General features: G+C 35.4%; 1 protein-coding gene across 5 annotated transcripts in view; it reads left to right on the forward strand.

Moving 5' to 3' along the window:
• Positions 1-19,608, forward strand: part of NME7 (NME/NM23 family member 7) — a 244,015-nt gene that overhangs the window by 98,634 nt on the left and 125,773 nt on the right. For all 5 annotated transcript variants that reach the window (XM_045797508.2, XM_087859033.1, XM_045797519.2 and 2 more), the window contains 3 exons: positions 6,928-6,992; positions 9,366-9,434; positions 16,350-16,451. In XM_045797508.2, coding sequence (XP_045653464.1) covers positions 6,928-6,992; positions 9,366-9,434; positions 16,350-16,451 — 236 coding nt within the window. The remainder of the gene's footprint in view (positions 1-6,927; positions 6,993-9,365; positions 9,435-16,349; positions 16,452-19,608) is intronic.

The following is a 19,608-nucleotide window of genomic DNA, read 5'->3' on the forward strand; positions in this document are numbered from 1 at the left end:
TATGTGATATTACAAAATCATGCATGGGTAAAAGATTCCTTCAAATTATACAATAGACCAGTGGATTTTAATGTAATAGAGTAAAAAAAAATTCATTGGTAAAGTTTGAAATTATGTGTTTCAGTGAGCTTTTAAGAAAATACCGTATGTCAAATAAAGAAGAATGTATACGTTTATATTAAAGGCTATTAAAATACTTCACTATTTTCTAACTAAATATACTTTAACCAAAGCAACGCATAGCAGCAGATTGAAAGCTGAGACAGTTGTAAGAACACAGCTGCTTTTTATTGAGTTAGACATTAAGGAGATTTTTGAAAATGTAAAACAATGCGAGTCTTCTTATTATTTTTTTTTGGAAAATATAGTCATTTTTCTCACAAAATGTTATGTCACCATGTAAAGAATTTTTGTTATATTTAAATTAATAAATATTTAAGAATTTTCTTAGTTTTTTTCTTAAATTTGTTCATTTATAGCAAATAAATATAGATAGATAAAACCTATATAAGTATAAGCTTTTTAGAGTCTTTAATAATTTCTAAAAGCTCAAGTGTCCATGGGACCAAAAGTTGTGAGAACTCCTGTCCTATTGGATAAAACCCAAACCTCTAAATATGGTCTATAAGTCCTTCTGTTGTATGGCTTCTGCCACCTCCCCTGCCTTCTCTCCTGTCTGATTTCCCCTCCACCAGAAGAACCATGCCTGCTTTATATCCTCATACCTTTGCTCAGTGCTCTGTTTGTCTTGAACATCCATCTTCTTCCAGCTCTCTGTCTAAAGTACTGTCTCCTGAATGCCTCTTAGGACATTTATCTTCTTAGGACATTATACATTCTCCTTTATCTGAAATTAATATAACCATTCCAGCTTTGTTGTACCTATTATTTACATGGTATCTTTTTCCATCATTTATTTTCAACCTACCTGTGCCTTTATATTTAAATGTGGTTTTCTGTTGATAGCATATAATTGGATCTTATTTTGTTAGTACATCTAAAATCTCTGCCTTAAATGGATATTTTTAGTTCACTAACATTTAATGTAATTATTGATATGATTGCTTTTAGGTTTACTATTTTATTATTTGTTTTCTATTCCCCCTCCCCCTTTTTGATCTTTATCCTTTCTTCTTTTGGATTAATTGATATTTCTAAGAATCCCATTTTAATTTATTCATGGGCTTTTTAAATATAAGTCTTTTTTTTCTTGGGCCACCTGGGTGGCTCAGTGGGTTAAGTGTCTGCTGGCTCAAGTTGTGATCCCAGGGTCCTGGGATCGAGCCCTGCATTGGGCTCCCTGCTCAGGGGGGAGTCTGCTTGTCCCTTTCTCTCTCCCCAGCTCATGCTTTCTCTCACTCTCTCAAATAAATAAATAAAATAAATCTTTTCTTTCTTTCTTTCTTTCTTTCTTTCTTTCTTTCTTTCTTTCTTTCTTTCTTTCTTTCTGTTTCTTTTTTTTTAGTGGTTATGCAAGGACTTTGGGTCTCAAATTTCAGCGTATAACAGAATCACATGGAGGGTCTATTAAAGCAATGATTTCTGGTCTCCACTCACTGAGATTCTGATTCATTGGGTCGAGTGTTGGTCCTGAGAATTTGCACTTCTAACAAGTTCCTGGGTAATGTTGATGTGGCTTATTTGAGGACTATTTTTTGAAAACCACTTTTGTAAGGATTAAAGTATACATCCTGAATTTTCAGTCTATTTAAAATGTGTTGATGTTATACTATTTCACATAAAATGTGGAAATTTTTCAGTTGTAAAGGCCCATTTTCTCCCTTTACCTGGTTTATGTTATATTTCTGAAATGTATTACATTCACATGCATTTTAAAACCTACAAAACAATGTTAAAACTTTTGCTTCAATCAGGCATATGTATTTTAGAGAAATTAAGAGGAAAAAATAGTCTTTTGTATTTACCCACATATTTACCTTTAATTATGCTCATCATTTCTCCTGAAGATCCTATTTTTAATCTTGTTTCATTTTCCTTCAACTTAAATAACTTCCATTAACATTTCTTGAAGTATGAGTTTGGTGAAAACAAATTCCTTCAGTGTTCTTTTATCTCAAAGTGTCTTTATTTTACCATGATTCTTGAAGTGCTAAGCATAGAATTTCAAATTGACAGTTTGTTTTTCTTTCAGCACATTAAAAATGTTCAGCTGTCTACTGGCCTCCCTTTTTCTTAAGAGAAGTCAGCAGTCATTGAAATTGTTATTCCCTGTATACAATGAGTCATTTTCTCTGGCTGCTCTCAAGAGTTTATTTTTGATTATTAGCAGCTGGACGATGATGTGCCTGGTTGTTTTCTTTATTTAAAAAAAATCTGCTTGTGATTGGTAAAAAGCACAAATTTAGATTCAGTAGGTCAACAAATTTGGAAAAAAATCAGCCATTAGATCTCTAAATATTTTCTGTCTTATTTTAGACTCCTATTGCATGTATATTAGACTTTTTGGTATTGTTTCATCCTGCTATTCTGTTCATTGTTTTTCAAAAATTGTCTATCCTTTCTTCAAATGGGATGATTTCTGTTGATCTGTCTTCAGATTGACTCATTCTACGTTGAAATTTTTTCTGCTCTTAAGTCTCTACTCTGAATTTTGTAGATCAGATGTATTTCTCATTTGATTCTTTTGCAGTTCTTAATCCCTGTTGAGATTTCCTATCTTTTCATGTATTTTGAGTATATTTTTCTTTTATTCTTTAAGCAATTATCACAGTTACTTTAAAATCTTTTTTTTTTTTTAATTGTAACATCTGGGTCATTTGAGGTTGGTCTTCATTGATTCTCTTTCGTCTTAGGGGTAGGTCATGTTTTTCTGTGTCCTCATATGTCAAATAATTTTGGATCATATCCTGAATATTGTGAATGAGATATTACAAAATTCTAGATGTTGTCATCTTCTTCAAAGATATATTGGTACTTTAAATGCAACCAGTAAACTTGCTGAATTGATCAGGCAATCAATCTCTGTTTTCACTTTGTTGGGTAGTAACTCAAAACTCCATTCAGTTAATTTAATCTTAGCTGGGTTTCTTGGAGTCTGCTCCATATATGAATGCTTCAGTTTTTCCAAGATTTGAGCAATGTTTATATGCACAAGTCAGGCTTTTCTCTCTGGATTTTCTTTTATCTGGGATTGTCTACTCACTTTCCAGTGTCCGTGGTTGCCTACACCTTGTCTTCTAGTTCTTTCAGTTTGCTAATTCTGTGGGCTTTCAGTCAGAGTTTTAGTGCAGACTATGGCTTTCCCTCAAGTTGACCACTGCAAAAAAACAGGGAACCCGCTCAGTGCCTCCAGGTGGTTGTGTTTTTATGTTTTTTTCTGAGGGAAGGTTATTCCAATAGGAGCTACTCAACCATAGCAAAAACAGAACTCTTTTTTTTTTCCTTTTATATTTAAAAAGTGTACCTTTATCATGAGAAGAAAATAGCCACCAATGTATTTCTCTAACCAATTTTTTTTCTTTTACATTTACCTTAAATTCATTTTCAGTTACTGTTTGTATATGGCATGAAGTAAGTATGAACTTTTTTTTCTCAGATCATCAAGCCAACATTTTTAAATAATCCTTTTCCCTCTCTCTAACTTCAGTTACTCCTTTGTAATTTGCTAGTATTTTCAAATTGTGCTCTGAAGACCCTTGGAGTTCCCTGAGTTTGCATCAAAGCTATGATTGCATGTCTCTTTGGTTATTTCTTAATTCAGTAAACAGTATTTGTTAAACACTTACTACATGCCAGAACAATGCTAGACACTGGAGATACAATGAGAACTAAAATGATCATGGTCCTATATTGTCCAGTGAATTTTATATATCTGGCTTTCACATACGCATTTATTTTTTCTTACTAGACTTGCAGAAAGACAGATTTGGAGATACACTACTTTATGATTTCAGGCAAATTATCTGTTATCTAAAACCTGATATATTCTCATCTTTATAGTGGAATAGTAGCCTCTGTTTGAGTGTTGCTTTAAGGATTAAATGGTATAAATTCATATTAAAGAGTTCAGTCCTTAGTAATTCCTAATCTACTTCTTTCTTTCCTAATATTTTTTCCTGTTGATTAAAGACTTGGAATTTTGGTTAAGATTCTCATACCCATAGTCATCTTAGTCTTTGGTACAGATTTTTAGTGGGTTATCTAACTTCTTTTTCCTAACTCTCTGTTGCTACAGCCTTTTTAAATGTCTTTAATGTCAACATACTGTCCTGCTTATGCTGAAGGTTTTATCTCCACTCCCACGGTCCTTAATCTCCTTTAATTCTTTTTTTTTTAATAATAATTTTTTATTATGTTATGCTAGTCACCATACAGTCTATCCTTAGAATCTCCTTTAATTCTTGACTGTCCCTCTGTTCTAAGAATTTTCCCCTCTGTTTGATATGGTGATACTACTGTAATATTTTTCTTCTTTCTTTTCCTATACATCTCTCTTCATATATCTTTCTTTATTCATTTTCATTCTTAATTTCCAAACTTTAGATATTTTCTCAAAACTCATTCCTAACAGGTTTTATTTTTGTTTTTCATTTTTTTGCTTTTCCTCTTCTTTTTGTCAAACAAGCAGACCTCTGTTCTCATCATTTCAGCTCTGCCTGTCTGCACACCTCATTATAGCCTTCTACCTGTGTAGCTATTGGAATGCAATCCCTTATCACCTATTTTGTGTAGGGAGTTTATTCACTCATTCATCAATCTTCTTTTAGCCATTGGATATGCTCTCTTCTCAAATACTGATCAGTGTTCTCTTTTAAAATTCTGTTTCTACGTTCAAAATAATTCAGTCTTTTTCCTTAATTGTTGGTTCATAACCTCCTTAGAAGCTTTCTGAGTGTAATCTGAAACTGGGCCCTGAACTCAGAGGGCAGGGAAAGACTGAAGAAACAGGAAGGCCACTACAGGTTAGTAGGTGGTCGCATTAATAAGCAAGGAAACTTATATACAAAGCTTGTCTTGGGCAGCAGCAGGGCAAGTGGATACCTGCACCCACCTGCCAAATCTTAAAACTTTCTCTAGAGGTCTTAACTGGGTTCCGTCACACATACCGTGCAGTACCATGCATCATTATCTCAAGGCTGTTGTCCTTGGAGCAGCCTCTGGGAGTGGGAAAGGCAAAAAGAACCCACATTCCAAGGGCAGGGAAGGTGGTGGGGAGCCCTCCAGTGCCTGGGTCCAGCTCCCTGGTCAACTGGCAGTCATGCCATCTTGATGACCTTCCCCAGGAGATTAATCAATTTATTTTTATTAGTTGTTTTCTTCTGAAAGATGCTATCCATCTTTCAGTCAACCTATATTCCTTCATCTTCACATTCTGCATCCAGTTTAGTCCTATTAGTTCTTGTTTCGAAATGTCTTATATTCATTACTTCTTTCTCTAGTGCTGCCATCCAAGTCCAGTGACCCTGCTAGATGGTTTCAAAAGCCTTTGTTTTTCTTTTATTCCCTTTTTTCAGACCAGCTTGCCTGTCATTATTGTATCAATAATCTTCCTAAAACACTATTTTGTCCTGTGTTCTGCTCAACGTTTTCAGAGGCTGTCTCTTTTGGCAGTGTTTCCTTTGGAGGAAAAATATTCTGATGGACCCCCAGTGTTGACGTGAATTATTGTAATTATAATGCAACTTAAATATGTCCAAATATAAAACTAAATATAAACCTTTGCACGTGCAACTGTATAACTAAAGCAATTTACAAATTCATTACAAACAAGACTATGAAATGAGTAAAATTTAACTTAACAACATTGATAAGATAAAGGATGTTTGACAAAACTCCGTCACCAAGTCATGGGTATGGAACAGAGTGCTCTGAGTCGGCCTGGGCCTCTTCTACTCTTCAGACTTCTGAGGAACCTTTGTTTCTACAGCATGCTCTGGTACCATTTGGCCTTCACTTGGTTCAAATATATCACTTGAGAAATAGGTCTGTCATTGTCTTTTTTTTTCCCCCATTCTTCAACTTGCTACAATCATAATAGCGCTACCTGGCTGCAGTAAGATAGTTAAAAAAAAGTACATACTCCTTGGTGATTTGGGGTACCAAATAAGCATCCAGATCATCCAAAATATATGAGGTGTGTGTATGTGTGTGTGTGTGTGTGTGTGTGAGAGAGAGAGAGAGAGAGAGAGAGAGAATTTTAGAACTGACTTGAAAAAAAGCAGCTTAGAATATTTTTATACTAAACTAATGGAATCTCAAAATCAGTCCCACATTCCCAGAATCTACGGTCCCTATTATAAAAAGCACTGATCTGTGGGATAAAGACCAAATTCCTCATGTTGCTGTCCAAGGCCTTCATTAATTTGGATCAAGTCTCTTTTCCTTTTTAGCTGTTCTTTTTTTTTTTTTCCCTTCTTCTCTGCCTTACTTACTGTCACGTGAACATGGGCACATTTTCTCAGACCTGTGCCTTCTGTCCTTTAATACCTGTGTCCCCATATAATCCCATCTATCTACAGGCTTTAAGTACCAATTCATGCTCTCATTTCCCCTAAAGCTTCTGCCACCCCTTCAGTTATTATTTGATTTTCCTCCCTTGAACTCATCCTTGGAACTCCCATATCCGGTGCTTTGGCCTTTCATTTTTTTGTAATGTTAGCTTCAGTTGTTTGATTTGCATATTCTCTACAGCACTAGACTTCAGGGGCTTTAAGGCAACATAGCATCTTAAAGGTTTTTTTGCATAATCTTCGGGATCGTTGTTGATATTCCTGAAGCACTTATTAAGTGAGTCAAATGATTACTGGTGATGCTTGATATTAGGGATTTAGTTTCCCTTGAAGAAATATGTGATTTCTCCATATAGAGTGTAAGCAAAGTACTTTGAGGTAGAAAATTTGCCTTTCTAAGAAACTAAAATGCCTTGGGAATTTTGTATTTTTGCCCCCATTTGTTCTGTATTTTCAGGACTGCTGGGAAAGATCCTCATGGCTATCCGGGATGCAGGTTTTGAAATCTCAGCTATGCAGATGGTAAGTAGTTTGCAATAACTCATAATCTATTGACAGATTTCTTTTCTTAATGTTTTATATTGAATTTTCTCTGTGCACTTGTGAACTCAACACATTAAAAATAAAACTATATAGTTCCTGAGCTTGATAACCTTACAATCAAAAAAAAATGTTTTTGAAATTATTTTACCATATAATCTTTCACTGAGGGAACTAAAATTCAAATGGTACACCTAATTTAAGGTTATAAAACAGGTTTGTACAGTTTCTGGGACTTCGGTTGCAAAATAAATTATAGATGGAAACAATGTATTTAGTTCCTACGAACAAAAAATAGAATTAAGTTGAGTAGATAATACTGAGCTTTCTGTTGTTTAGAGACTAAGAAGAGAGTGGAGAAAAAGAATCAGTTGAGATTTTTCCCTTAACCAGGGCCTTCTGCTGGTTTCTGGACTTTCCCTCAGAGCCTTCTTTGGAGTTAGCACATTTCAGCTTCTGTTGGCAGTCACACCACTTGACCTCCAAAGAGCCTACAACTGTTCAAAATTGCCTAGTGGATGCATTTATAGGAAACCCTTCACTGAGGAAACAACACCCATGTCTGTAGAGCTCACACCTTTGTGCTGTACTTACCAGCACTTGACAAAAAATGGGGTACAAGTTGTTACAGGAGTCAGATAAACAATTTGGGTTTTACAAGGTGTGAAGACCAGCAAGTTTATGCTATTTTGATAATGAAATACTGACTTTGGAGCTGAGATTTTTCTTACCAGTATGATTTATGTGTTCTTTTCCTGAGAAGGAACTGCTTTTGATTTCTGCGAAGTCCTAGGATCATCCAAAATCAGGGGTCAGGGCAGTAACTGGGATTCTGACAGTTTTGTGTCCCTAATTGGTAGGAATGCCTGCAAACCAAATAAAAGGTCAGAAATATCGACTAGTTTGCAGAGTCATCAGGCCAAACTTGGAGACTAGTAAGAAAGTTGAAGAATCTTACCTAGGATTATAAAGAAATTGTTGGCCAAAACGTCCTGAAAGTATTAGCTTGGTGATGTATTCATAGGATTGTAGGACCTAAGCCTGCTTTAAAACGGTGTGTTTTGTAGAAATTTTAGATTTAAACATTGATCCGACTCTAGGCCTGCAACCTAGCATGGTTGGCCAGAGGAGGTGCTTGGTGAAAACAAGAATAATAATTAAGAAAAGGATTGATTGAACCTATGGGGGAGGCATGGTAGTTTAGTGGCAATCATAGTCATTGAGTTTTGGCGTCAGGAAGCTCTATTTCTGAATCGTGGGTTGGCTGCCCTCTACACCCATGGATCTCCCGGCCAGTGGGAACATTATTATTTGCCTCAATGTATTATTTTAGGAATTAAATGAAATAACCTTAGGCAATGCCTTGTAGAATTTGCAGGGCAAATTATAAGTACTTAATATTATATAGTCTATTATTTTGTTATATTAAAAATACAACAAGTTGTGGGACTGTAGGATAAAACACTGAAATCAAACAAAATTCCCTGCCTGTAATAGTTATATTGCCTATGGAATAAATCCTCCCAGCTTGAATTATTGCCCAGCTAGGCAGAAATTTCTCAGTGATCTTCAATTCTGGTGACAATAAAGAAACAAAGTAGGAGAGAAAATAAAATTGTTAATTCTGAGGATATTTAAAAAAAATCTAAGGTCTTAGTTCTTGAGACCCTAGAACTTAATGCAATTTTATTTTTAACTAAATTTGAATCCTGCCTGGATAAGAGTCTTTATAGGTTTATCTTATAAGCATACTCTTGTAATTCTTTTTGACTTTAGATTTCCAGACAATTCGTGTAAATGCTTTACTATGAACCAAGCTAGGGATTTTTCTGAATGCTTGGGAGGAAAAGGGTATTATTTTTGGCTGCTACAAAATCTGAAGTACTTTTCATTAGTAATATTTCTTGGGCCACTAGTCTATCAGTAAACAATATGACATTGTAAGTTTTTCATGTGTGTTGAGAATGCGGTTTCATTCAGAGAGAGGTAGAGTGTAGTGGTTAAGAGCGTGACCAGTGGGGTCAGATTGCTTGAGATGGAACGCAAATCTGAAGGTTATGTAACCTGCACGTGACGTAATTTATGGGTTTGTTGTGAGGATTAAATGAGATGATGCGTGTACAGGTCCTAGAACAGTGCTTGATACATTAAGTACTCAATAAATGTTACCCATTTTTATTACTGATGAGCTGATCTTTAACAACACATTTTCAGAGTACTTAATTTGTGCAAGGTTTATATTTTAAAGTAAAGAAAATCTATCCAAGAGATCATAAATGCCAAGTGCTGAGTGTGGTTCATTTTATGTTCTTTTGGTGGTTGGCTTATGTTATGTTTTGCTTTGTTTCAATCCAGTTCAACATGGATCGAGTTAATGTTGAAGAGTTTTATGAAGTTTATAAAGGAGTAGTGTCTGAGTATAATGTAAGTATCAAAGTAAATGTAAAGCAGTGGTACTGAAAACAGTTTGTGTATCTTAAATCTGGGGGATCTCGGTATAATTTATAATCATGAAAGTTTTCACGAGTCTGCCAGTTGCCAGCGGGTCAGACCCATGACTGAGGCATTCTTATCTCTGAGAGCCACTGAATCAGCTTTTAAAATATCTTATTGTTTCATTTGTAAAACAAAAATATACCACAGTGCAAAAAAAAAATTTGCTGGGATATTGACACATTTGGACATTCTCTATGAAGTTTATAATATTCTCAGAGAGGAAGACTCTCCAAATGCTTTAGAAAGGTAAAAGCAAATAGTTACAGTATAACTCCAGGGCATTATTTAACATCTACTTTAATGATATAAATGCAGGTAGAGTCATCTCAAAATGTGACTGAGACTGAAGAAATAAGAAGATTTGAAAGGATTTGGTCAGAGGGCAATGAAGTACGTTCTTGAAAACAAATGATAAGCCAAACGTCGTTCCTTAAAATAAAACATAGTAGATATTTGATCAAAATTAGTTTCCTTCTCCTCTTTATGAAATTATCTTAGATACACTTGTGCTGGTGGACTGTCTCCTCATCTACAGAGTTTTACAGAGTGTTGGCTTTTTTTTTTGGCATAAAGTTTACCGTTCTTGACAATGAGACTAGATTTCCCTTCTCACTTCTCTATGACTTTTCCTTTCAATCTTCTTTAAAAAGAACAAATACACTGGTCTGAGAACCTGCCGGAGACTTTTTCTTATTTAGTCCTACAAAGTCAGGACTGATTGTGAAATCTGTTTTGTGTTCAGCGTACTGGTGTCCCTTTAGACCTTATTTAGAGGAACCACAGTGGGTTTTCCTTCTGTTACAGCTTACTGAACCTTAATCTTACAAGCTTCTTCATTTTAGAGTTACGCATTTTCTTAAATGGAAGAATTTTAAAATGTGTTATTATTTAATTCAAACAGTGACAGCTGTTTTCCATTTCTTAAGTCTCTCTTTTATATATTTTCCTTCTTTTATTTGTTCAATTTTACTTTAAAAAATATGGTTGAAAACTGCTATCTTCCTCCATTCATGTTATGTTACAGCTCTGCTGTGCATAAGATGAACCCATGGAGACATATCTTTTGATCATCAGTTATAGTTTCATACAATATCATGTAGTATTGAATTTGGTAACAGATACTTGAGGTCACTAGTGTTGTGCACACATGTGAGGTGGGCCATATTTCCCTTTGGAAAATAACTTTAAAAAAACCCCTCATTTCTGACTTAATGTCTCCTATATTGTGCTTTAAAATACTATACATGTAATTTATTTTTAGGTAATATATATTTACTCTTAGGATTTTTTTCTTTTGATTTGGGGAATTCTAGAGGTAAAAGTAAAAACATCACTGGGTGGGTGTGTCATTTTCCCTAAGAAATCAGGAATTTGAATGACAGTAGCAATATCGTACTGTAATGTCAGGATATCCCAGAATAATTGGTGTTGATGTGTTTTCTTCTGTCTGGTACTCTCAGTAAGATAGTCTCTCTGTCACTACTATTTAAATCTTGTGATATTAATAACAGAGTCTACTTACGATAAAGAACATATTGGCTGTTTGGGAAGAAAAACTACATTATTTCAGAGTTAGCCTTGTGAGCCATTTTTAGTAATGCTTATCATTTTTTATTCATCTTGAAATGGTTTATTCAGTGTAAAACAAATATCTCAAATCAAAATTGGTTTAGAGTGTTCTGCTAATGGGAAAATGGGGTATATACATGAACCAGAACATTATCTACGTATCTTTATGAGATGTTCTGTATTTATATGATATAAAGTTCTGTTGATACTAAGTGAAATTGTTTCTTTGAAAATTTTCTCCAAAGGGAAATAAGAATGTTTTTATCCCAGTAATATTTTGTTTAAGTAACTAATATTTTGTAAATATTCTTATTCTAATGCTTTTAAAATGCTTTTCCCATTTATAATTCGGTTTTGTTCAAAGGAGGTTGTGTGAGGATCTGTATCCGTACACTGCAAATGCATGTGATTGAAGTATCTTTCGTTGGTTAATTTGGGACCCCAAAAATCAGATAGCAAATACTGAGTCTCACTTGTTATTGTGAATATTGTATTTCCCACAAGGCCTCTTATTTCTCATGGCAGTTAATATTCAGGACTCGAGTTTAAGTTCAAGGAAGAGGTAAATTTTTAAACGCTGCAGATTGTTGGATGTGTCTTAATTTTAGGAAGTTTATCTAATTCAAAAAGAAGACCCTGTAAAAATAATCTTAAGAGGCAACATGGTCTAAAGGGACAAAAACAGGTGATTTGAGTCTTATTCTAACTTTTCATACAACACTTCTTCCTCCTTGTCTCCACATTCTTTTATATAAAATAAATGATAAGAGATATCAGGTCATAATAGTGGTTCCACTCATTTTATTATTCTAAATGTATACAATGGAATATTATTCAGCCATCAGAAAGAATGATTACCCAACATTTGCATCAACGTGGACGGAACTGGAGGAGATTATACTAAGTGAAATAAGTCAAGCAGAGGAAGACAATTATCACATGGTTTCACTTATTTGTGGAACATAAGGAATAGCAGGGAGATCGTTAGGAGAAGGGAGGGGAAAATGAAGTGTGGGGGGGAACAGAGGGGAAAAGGAACCACTAGAGACTATGGATTCCGGGAAACAAACTGAGGGTTACAGAGGGGAGGGGAGTGGGGGGATGGGCTAGGCCGGTGATGGGTGTTAAGGAGGGCACGTATTGCATGGTGCACTGGGTGTTATACGCAAACAATGAATCATGGAACACTACATCAAAAGCTAATGATGTACTGTATGGTGACTAACATATCATAATAAAAAAAATGAAGATATGTTGGTGAAACGATCCTCCTAAATATAGGATGTATAGTGTGAAATAGGGACAGCATCACTGACATTATTGTATCTGACATAATTCTTTGTAGTAAATCCTGTGTTGATCATTTACACTTACATTTGTTGCTTCAGCATTTGCAGTCATAAAAAGGTAATTCCTACCTCACTGTGTTATCAAGATCCACTTATTTACTACATCTATATACTGAGTGTCTACTGTGTGCCAAACAATGTGTTAGATATCAAGTAGAGAGATGAACAAAGAAAAGCTCACTACCTGCATTCATGGAGCTTATGGTCTGGTGAGGACAGACATTAAATCAAATGATCCCATCATAAAAGGCAGGAGTCAAAGGGCTGTGAAGGAAACAAACAGGTCTGTTTGGTTTTGGTAATTTTTTACTTAATTAAAAATCGAGGTGACAAAATAAAACAAAAACAAAAACCTAGGTGACTTGAGAATTTTGTTGGGTCCACTTTTTTAAGGAGCACATTATGCTTTTGATGGAGTCCTTTTTCCAACAGGTTTTTTTTCTTTCCATTTTGTACATTTGCATAGCCCTTCATGCCTGTATTTTTAATGGTATTTGTGATTAACACCAAAAGACAAGGAGAGAAGTAAATGGAAGAAAAGCAGACAAAATTCACTCCTCTCTTTTTGGATGGCATATTCCTGCTGCCTTCTGCCCCCACTGAGAACTTGGCTCTTGACATTTATGTATAGGCAGTACTTCAACATCATGAGACAGAAAATCAGACTCAACATAATTATCCATAAAAAATCAATTACATATGACCTTTGTGAAATAGCAAAGTGACTTCAGGGAGATACCTTTAGGGATTCTAATGAGTAGGGTTCTGTGGACTATATCAGTTGTGAAGCTCTTTCCCTCCTCTTTTAACTTCTGGCATTTCTATTAGGTGTGATTACTGAGTTCCAATTAATATTTAAATATTGTTCTGTAATAAATTACCTTTATTTTACTTTGTCATTGTATATTATAAACTCTCCAAAGTCATTAAAATGGCTTGCATGTCCCTACGTGGTCTGGCCTCATCTCTTACTGCTTTCCTGTGGTCTCACTTTAGCTCCCGATCTCCTGGCTCCTATACTGATCTTCATACCCACCAACTGTACTTCTGCCTCTGAGTCTTTATATTTATTTTCACTTCTTCCTGAAGTATTTTTTCCCCATGTAGAGAAGAAAAGAACATTCACTGAGTGTTCCAGACACTGTGAGAGGTACTTTTCTTTCTCTCGTGTTTCTCATTATACCACTTCACATATAGTTAAGAACCTTAAAAGAGTAGATATACTTTCGTTTCCCCCCCTTATGTGCTGTGGTTGTTATACGTCTTTATTTCCATTTATATTATAAACCCTACAATGCATTTTTAATATTTTGCTTTAAATAATCAATTATATTTCACACCAACTAAAAAATATATTTTATATTTACTCACATGTTTACCATCGTTTTGTGTAGGTCCCTATTTTTGTCTGATACTATTATCCTTCTGTCTGAAGAACTTCCTTTAACATGTCTTATGTTATAGGGCTGCTGGTAGTCAATTCTCTCACATTTTGTCTGACCGAAAAAGTTATTTTTCCTTCATTTGTGAAAAATATCTTCCAGGGAACCTGGGCGGCTCAGTTGGTTAAGTGTCCAACTCTTGATTTCAGCTCAGATCATGATCTCAGGGTTGTGAGATTGAGCTCTGCATCGGGCTCTGCGGTTGGCGGAGCCTGCTTAAGTTTCTCTCCCTCGCCCTCTCTCCCTTCCCTGCCCTTTACCCTCTCTTAAAAAACAAAACAAAACAAAAAAAAACTTCCTACCTGGGAATAGAATTGTAGGCTGACAGATTTTTGTTGTTGTCATTTGCATCTTTCTTTGTTCTACTGTTATGTGTCTCTTTTGGGAAGGGTTGTTTTTAAGAGTTTTTTGTTATTGGGGTTTTTTGTTTTTAGCCAATTTAATTATTGGCTCACTGTACTTTTCTTTGCGTTTATTCTCCCTGGACTCTGTTGGATCTGTTGGCTTATGAGTCTTATCAAATTTGAAAATATTTAGCAATTAATTCTTGGAATCTTTATCTGTTCATCACCCCTTCTTTTCTTTTCCTGGGACTCCCAATTATATGCATATTAGACAGCTTGTCGTTGGAAAAAAAATTACCGTGGTACATTTTTATTCATTCTTCTTTCTGTCTGTGCTTGCTTTTGAGTAATTGGTATTTCATGTCTTCAAATTTATTGTCCTTCTGCAGTATTTTGTTTTGTTCATCCCATCCAGGGTATTTAATTCAGATGTAGTCTTCATCACTAGAAGTTCCATTTGGGTGTTTTTTTTTTTTTTTTTTATTTATTTATTTATTTATTTATTTATTTTTAAGATTTTATTTATTTATGTGACAGACAGCCAGCGAGAGAGGGAATACAGCAGGGGGAGTGGAAGAGGAAGAAGCAGGCTCACAGCGGAGGAGCCCGATGTGTGACTCGATCCCGGTACGCCGGGATCACGCCCTGAGCCGAAGGCAGACGCTTTAACGACTGCGCTACCCAGGCGCCCTGGGTGTTTTTTTTGTTTGTTTGTTTTGAGTATAGTTGGCACAGTGTTACGTTAGTTTCATGTGTATGGCATAGTGATTCAATAACCCTATATGTTATGCTGTGCTCACCACGAGTGTATTCTTCGGGCCTTTTTAATATCATCGATTTTCTCTGCATCATGTCCATGTTTCCTTCCTCTGATTTGCATGTAGAGCCCATTTACGCTAGCCGTTTTAACATTCTATGTAACCAAAATCATTTCCGTCATTGCTACATCTGTGTCATTTTGTTGAGTTTTCTTCTAGTGATGGTTCATATTTTCTTATTTCTTTGCATGCCTAGTAATTTTTATTGGATGCTGGATAATGTGAAATTTATAATGTTACATGGTATGTATGTCATATTCCTTCAAAGAGTGTTTGACATAGTTTTGGCACTCACGGAAGTTACTTAGGATCAGTTTGACCTTTTCAAGGCTTGCTTTTAAGCTTTATAGGAGGGGTACAGAGCATTCCATATATAAGGCCAACTATTATGGTGCAATACCTTTCTGAGGGGTCTACCTGATGCCCTGTGTATCACATGAGGGCTTTCCACTCCGGCTGGTGGAAATGCAAAGTCTTCTCAGCCTTGTGCTCTCTCTGTGAATGGTTTCACTTAACTGCTTCTGGGAGTTCTTTTCTTCACTTTGGGTAGTTTCCTCTACACATATATAGACTCTTAGCCAAAGACTCAGGTGAACTTCTCTGCAGATCCCTGTAACTTACTCTCCCATAGTTCTCTCACCTCCTCTAGTAATCTGTCCTACAAATTCTAGCTACATTGGCCTCCCTAACTCCAATCTTTGTCTCTTCTGCTCAGTGAGAGTGTTGGGCTCTGTTGTGTTTCCTCTCCCTGTCCCATTATCTGGAAACTTCCTCCAGGAAGTAAGATGGGGCAGTCATATGGCTTACTTCATTTGATTCTCTTCTATCAGGGATCATAATACTGCACTGCCTGTCATCTAGTGTTTGAAAACTGTTGTTTCATATATATTGTCTCATTTCTAGATGTTTAATGTGAGAGAATCTGGTCCCTGTTGTCTTCATTTCTGAAAATGATTATGATTTTTAAAAGTGTCTTTGGAAGAAACACTTTGAAATTTAGATCTTTAGGAATGTTCGATAGGACTGTATTTAAGAGGAGAAACCTTTAAAAGGAAGACATACAAGAAGATCATTTCAATTAATGAAAGTCTCAAGTGGTAAAGCATTAAACGATGCTAGTGGTAGGAATTGAGATGAGGGAACATATCTAAAACACGTTTTTTTCAGGAGAAATGGACAGAATTGGGGAGCTGCTTGGCATGTGGGGTACATGAGGATTCAAATGTAAGATTTTAATATCTGTAATAGTGGTGCAATTAAAAGAGGCTGAGTAAAAGATTATTAATTTTTACTAATTTTTAAATGTTCTCATATATCATAGGAGATGGTGACAGAAATGTATTCTGGCCCTTGTGTAGCAATGGAGATTCAACAAAATAATCCTACAAAGACATTTCGAGAATTCTGTGGACCTGCTGATCCCGTAAGTTAGTGTTTAAAATATTAATCAAGCTTGTTTTATTCACTAGCTAAGAATCTTAACAGGTTTAATAGTTTTAGTTTGTTCTTTAAAAGAAATAATACCAAAATGACTAAATCAGATAAATTTTTATTCAGAATAGCATTTTGAATAATTTTTAATATTCCAAGAAAAAGTGAATTTTTTATTAGCCTAGTGACAGTATAGAATGGGCAGAAAGCTTTACTGTGTATTTTTTTACTTTACTGTGGCATTTTCTTTTATTGTTTCTTCATGCTAAATTGTCTAGATAAATAAATTGATCAAGCTGTCTGATAGAACTTATCTAAGATACTAATTATCTTTTGACATAGGGAGGCTCTAAATAAAGCTCTCAGTGTGAAGAATATTGATATGGTGGCTTCATACCATAAGTACGAGCAATGGGACTTATGTGAAACTTGATAACCTCTAGTATACTTTTCATTTTGCTTTGGGGTTTCTTCATATAGACATTGGGTGGAAAAAGGAGTGAAGAGGAAGGGGATGGACCTAAAAAGCAAAAGTAGCATTAGAACACACATGAGAAATCTCCCTGCAAATGTTAAAAGCTGAGTAGGATTAAGGGAAGCATTACTGATTTGAAACACTGTAATTTTTAAAAAAGATTTTTTATATTTATTTTAGGGAGATAGAGAGAGAGAGAGAGAGAGAGAGAGAGAGTTCCTGAGCCAGGGGAGGGCCAGAGGGGGCGAGAGAGGGACAAGCATACTCCACACTGAACATGGAGCTAACCTGGGGCTCGATCTCATGACCTTGAGATCGTGACCTGAGCTGAAACCAAGAGTCAGATGGTTAATGGACTGAGCCACCCAAGCGCCCCTAACTATAATTCAAATTTATTCTCTTTTCTTTATTTTACCATCACTTATAAATAGTTTATTGAATATGAGCATCTAATTCAGTTTAATCCAGAGAGCATTTATTGAGTTCCCTTATATGTAGGATAGAAAGTTAACAGCACCTATTAAGAAATCAACTTGTGTGAGAGTGCTTGCTGCTAGATTAAGCTCTGTAGGGGAGAGCAGTATACCTGTTCTCAAAGACTGAAGAGCACACACATAATGATCTTTTAAAACACTTACAGAGAAACATACAATAAGGGCTAAAATATTTTTAGTTCAAGTAAAATGCAAATGTTAAAGGATTGTTTAATAAAGGAGCAAATGATATGACCTGGAGATAATTGAGAAAACTTACTTAGAGGAAGAGAGTAGTGAAAGGGGTTTTAAAGAAGAATCAAGGCACAAAGAGAATGAGAAAAGCTCTAAAGCCTGTACAAAGGCAACAGTGAAGGAATTTGCAAATTTACTATGGTATACAGCAAGAATATTTGCTTGACTTCAATAGGAAATGCATACCTAGAAGCACAAGGAAATACATTTTTTTAAAGATAGTGGTACCAGCGAATGCTGGTAGAGATGAATTTGGGATGGGTAGTCTTAAAATCCAGGCTACAATTGTGGATTTTGTATGAGTGGAATCCCATGTGGCAGGAAATAGCAATTCCTCATATTTAGCTTAATTTTGAGCATATGGAGTCATTCCCTTGATGCAACAAGAGCAAACTAAATTGGAAGAGGTTTAAGGCAAGGGCTCTAGAAACAGTTAAGAGCAGACCTGATGACACCATTAGAGAAAGAGTTGGCAGGACCTACTCTCTATCTTTTCAGGGACAAAGAAGAATAGAAGTTAAGTATTAAATGTGATTGTGAAAGTGTGATTATTAAAATCTGACTCTAATGTAGAGGACTTTAAGAGAAAATGATGATGTTGAGTGTTTATTGATTAGTCATTGTAAAAAATTAGAAAGGGATACTTTTTGGTTACATGAATAAACAGATCTTGATGTTTGCCATTTTTATATCTGATTTCTGTTGGAAATCAGGACAGGGTTTTGTTTATTGTTTTTTTAAGATAATTAAAATTGTGAGTGAACAGCTGACTGAACCGGCAAATTAGATATAAACTAGAACAAAGATAGAATGACTACGTTCATTCTTTCATTCATTCCATAAGTATTTACTGAAACTGTGCTAATATTTGTGAATATAAAGATAGACGTCTCAAAGAGCTTACAGTCTGCGAATGAGCAGTATATGTAAGTGGCTCATTTCCACGTTCTGTGGCAATTGTAGTGTTAGATGCTTGCATTGGGTACGATGGGGGCCCAGAATATTAGCACTTAGCTCAGCCTGAAAGGGGCAAAATAGCATCCGGGGAGACTTCTTGAAGAACATGACTTCTGAGCAGAATTGCAAGGAGTGAGCAGAACTTAGCTAAGTGAAGAAGGAAATGACACGATGAAAGTTAGGGAAGAATAAAACAGATTCACTTTCAGGCTGCAACAAGATCTTTATCATTACTGTAGTTAAATTACTTGGCAATGAATGACAGAGGATGAGGTCGTCGGGGAGTAGTTGGGAGTGAGCCTTGAGCAATCATAGAAGGAAGAGTCCTAACAATAAAAGTTTGCTGATTACCTCTCTTTCTAGATGTATATTCAGTGAACATTTACAGAGTGAATAGTATGTACAGGGCTCACTGCTTGAGCCCGTGGCTGGGCCATAAGAAAGACGACTAGAACAAGGTATCTTTCCTTAATGAGCTCATAATCTCATGAGAGTTTAGGTTGGGAACTCTTCCAAGATCCTAAGTCTTCCCTCATTAAGCATAGTTGGAATTACTCTACTATTTTTTTTTTCATTTTAGTTGTCCACGAGCCCCTTGTAGCATTATAGAAAGTTACTAATAGGGATACTAAAATTTGGTATGAATTTAACATAAAAAATGTTAATAGTGGTTGTCTTTGGGTGGTAGAACTATGATAATGTTAAATTCTACTTTCCTGTATTTTGCCAATTTTCCTTAAAGTACTTCTGTTACATTTACAATAATACCTTTTAATGTATCATAAAACTTGAAAGTAAATGAACTTTTGAGGACTTGGTCCTGATTTGGGATGGATTCTCCTCTTGAATCTCAGAGTCTTGAATTATGTACTAAGTGCAGGTGCGGGATGTTAAGCAGGATCATGTGCCTTTGATGGATATATAGAGATGGGCATATATAGATATTATATACCCATCTAACATGTATACATATGTATATATCTTCAGAA

The sequence above is a fragment of the Ursus americanus genome, chromosome 2 (assembly GCF_024610735.1).
Source record: "Ursus americanus isolate L20-20 chromosome 2, mUrsAme1.1.p, whole genome shotgun sequence".
In the NCBI taxonomy this organism is placed as follows: Eukaryota; Metazoa; Chordata; class Mammalia; order Carnivora; family Ursidae; genus Ursus; species Ursus americanus.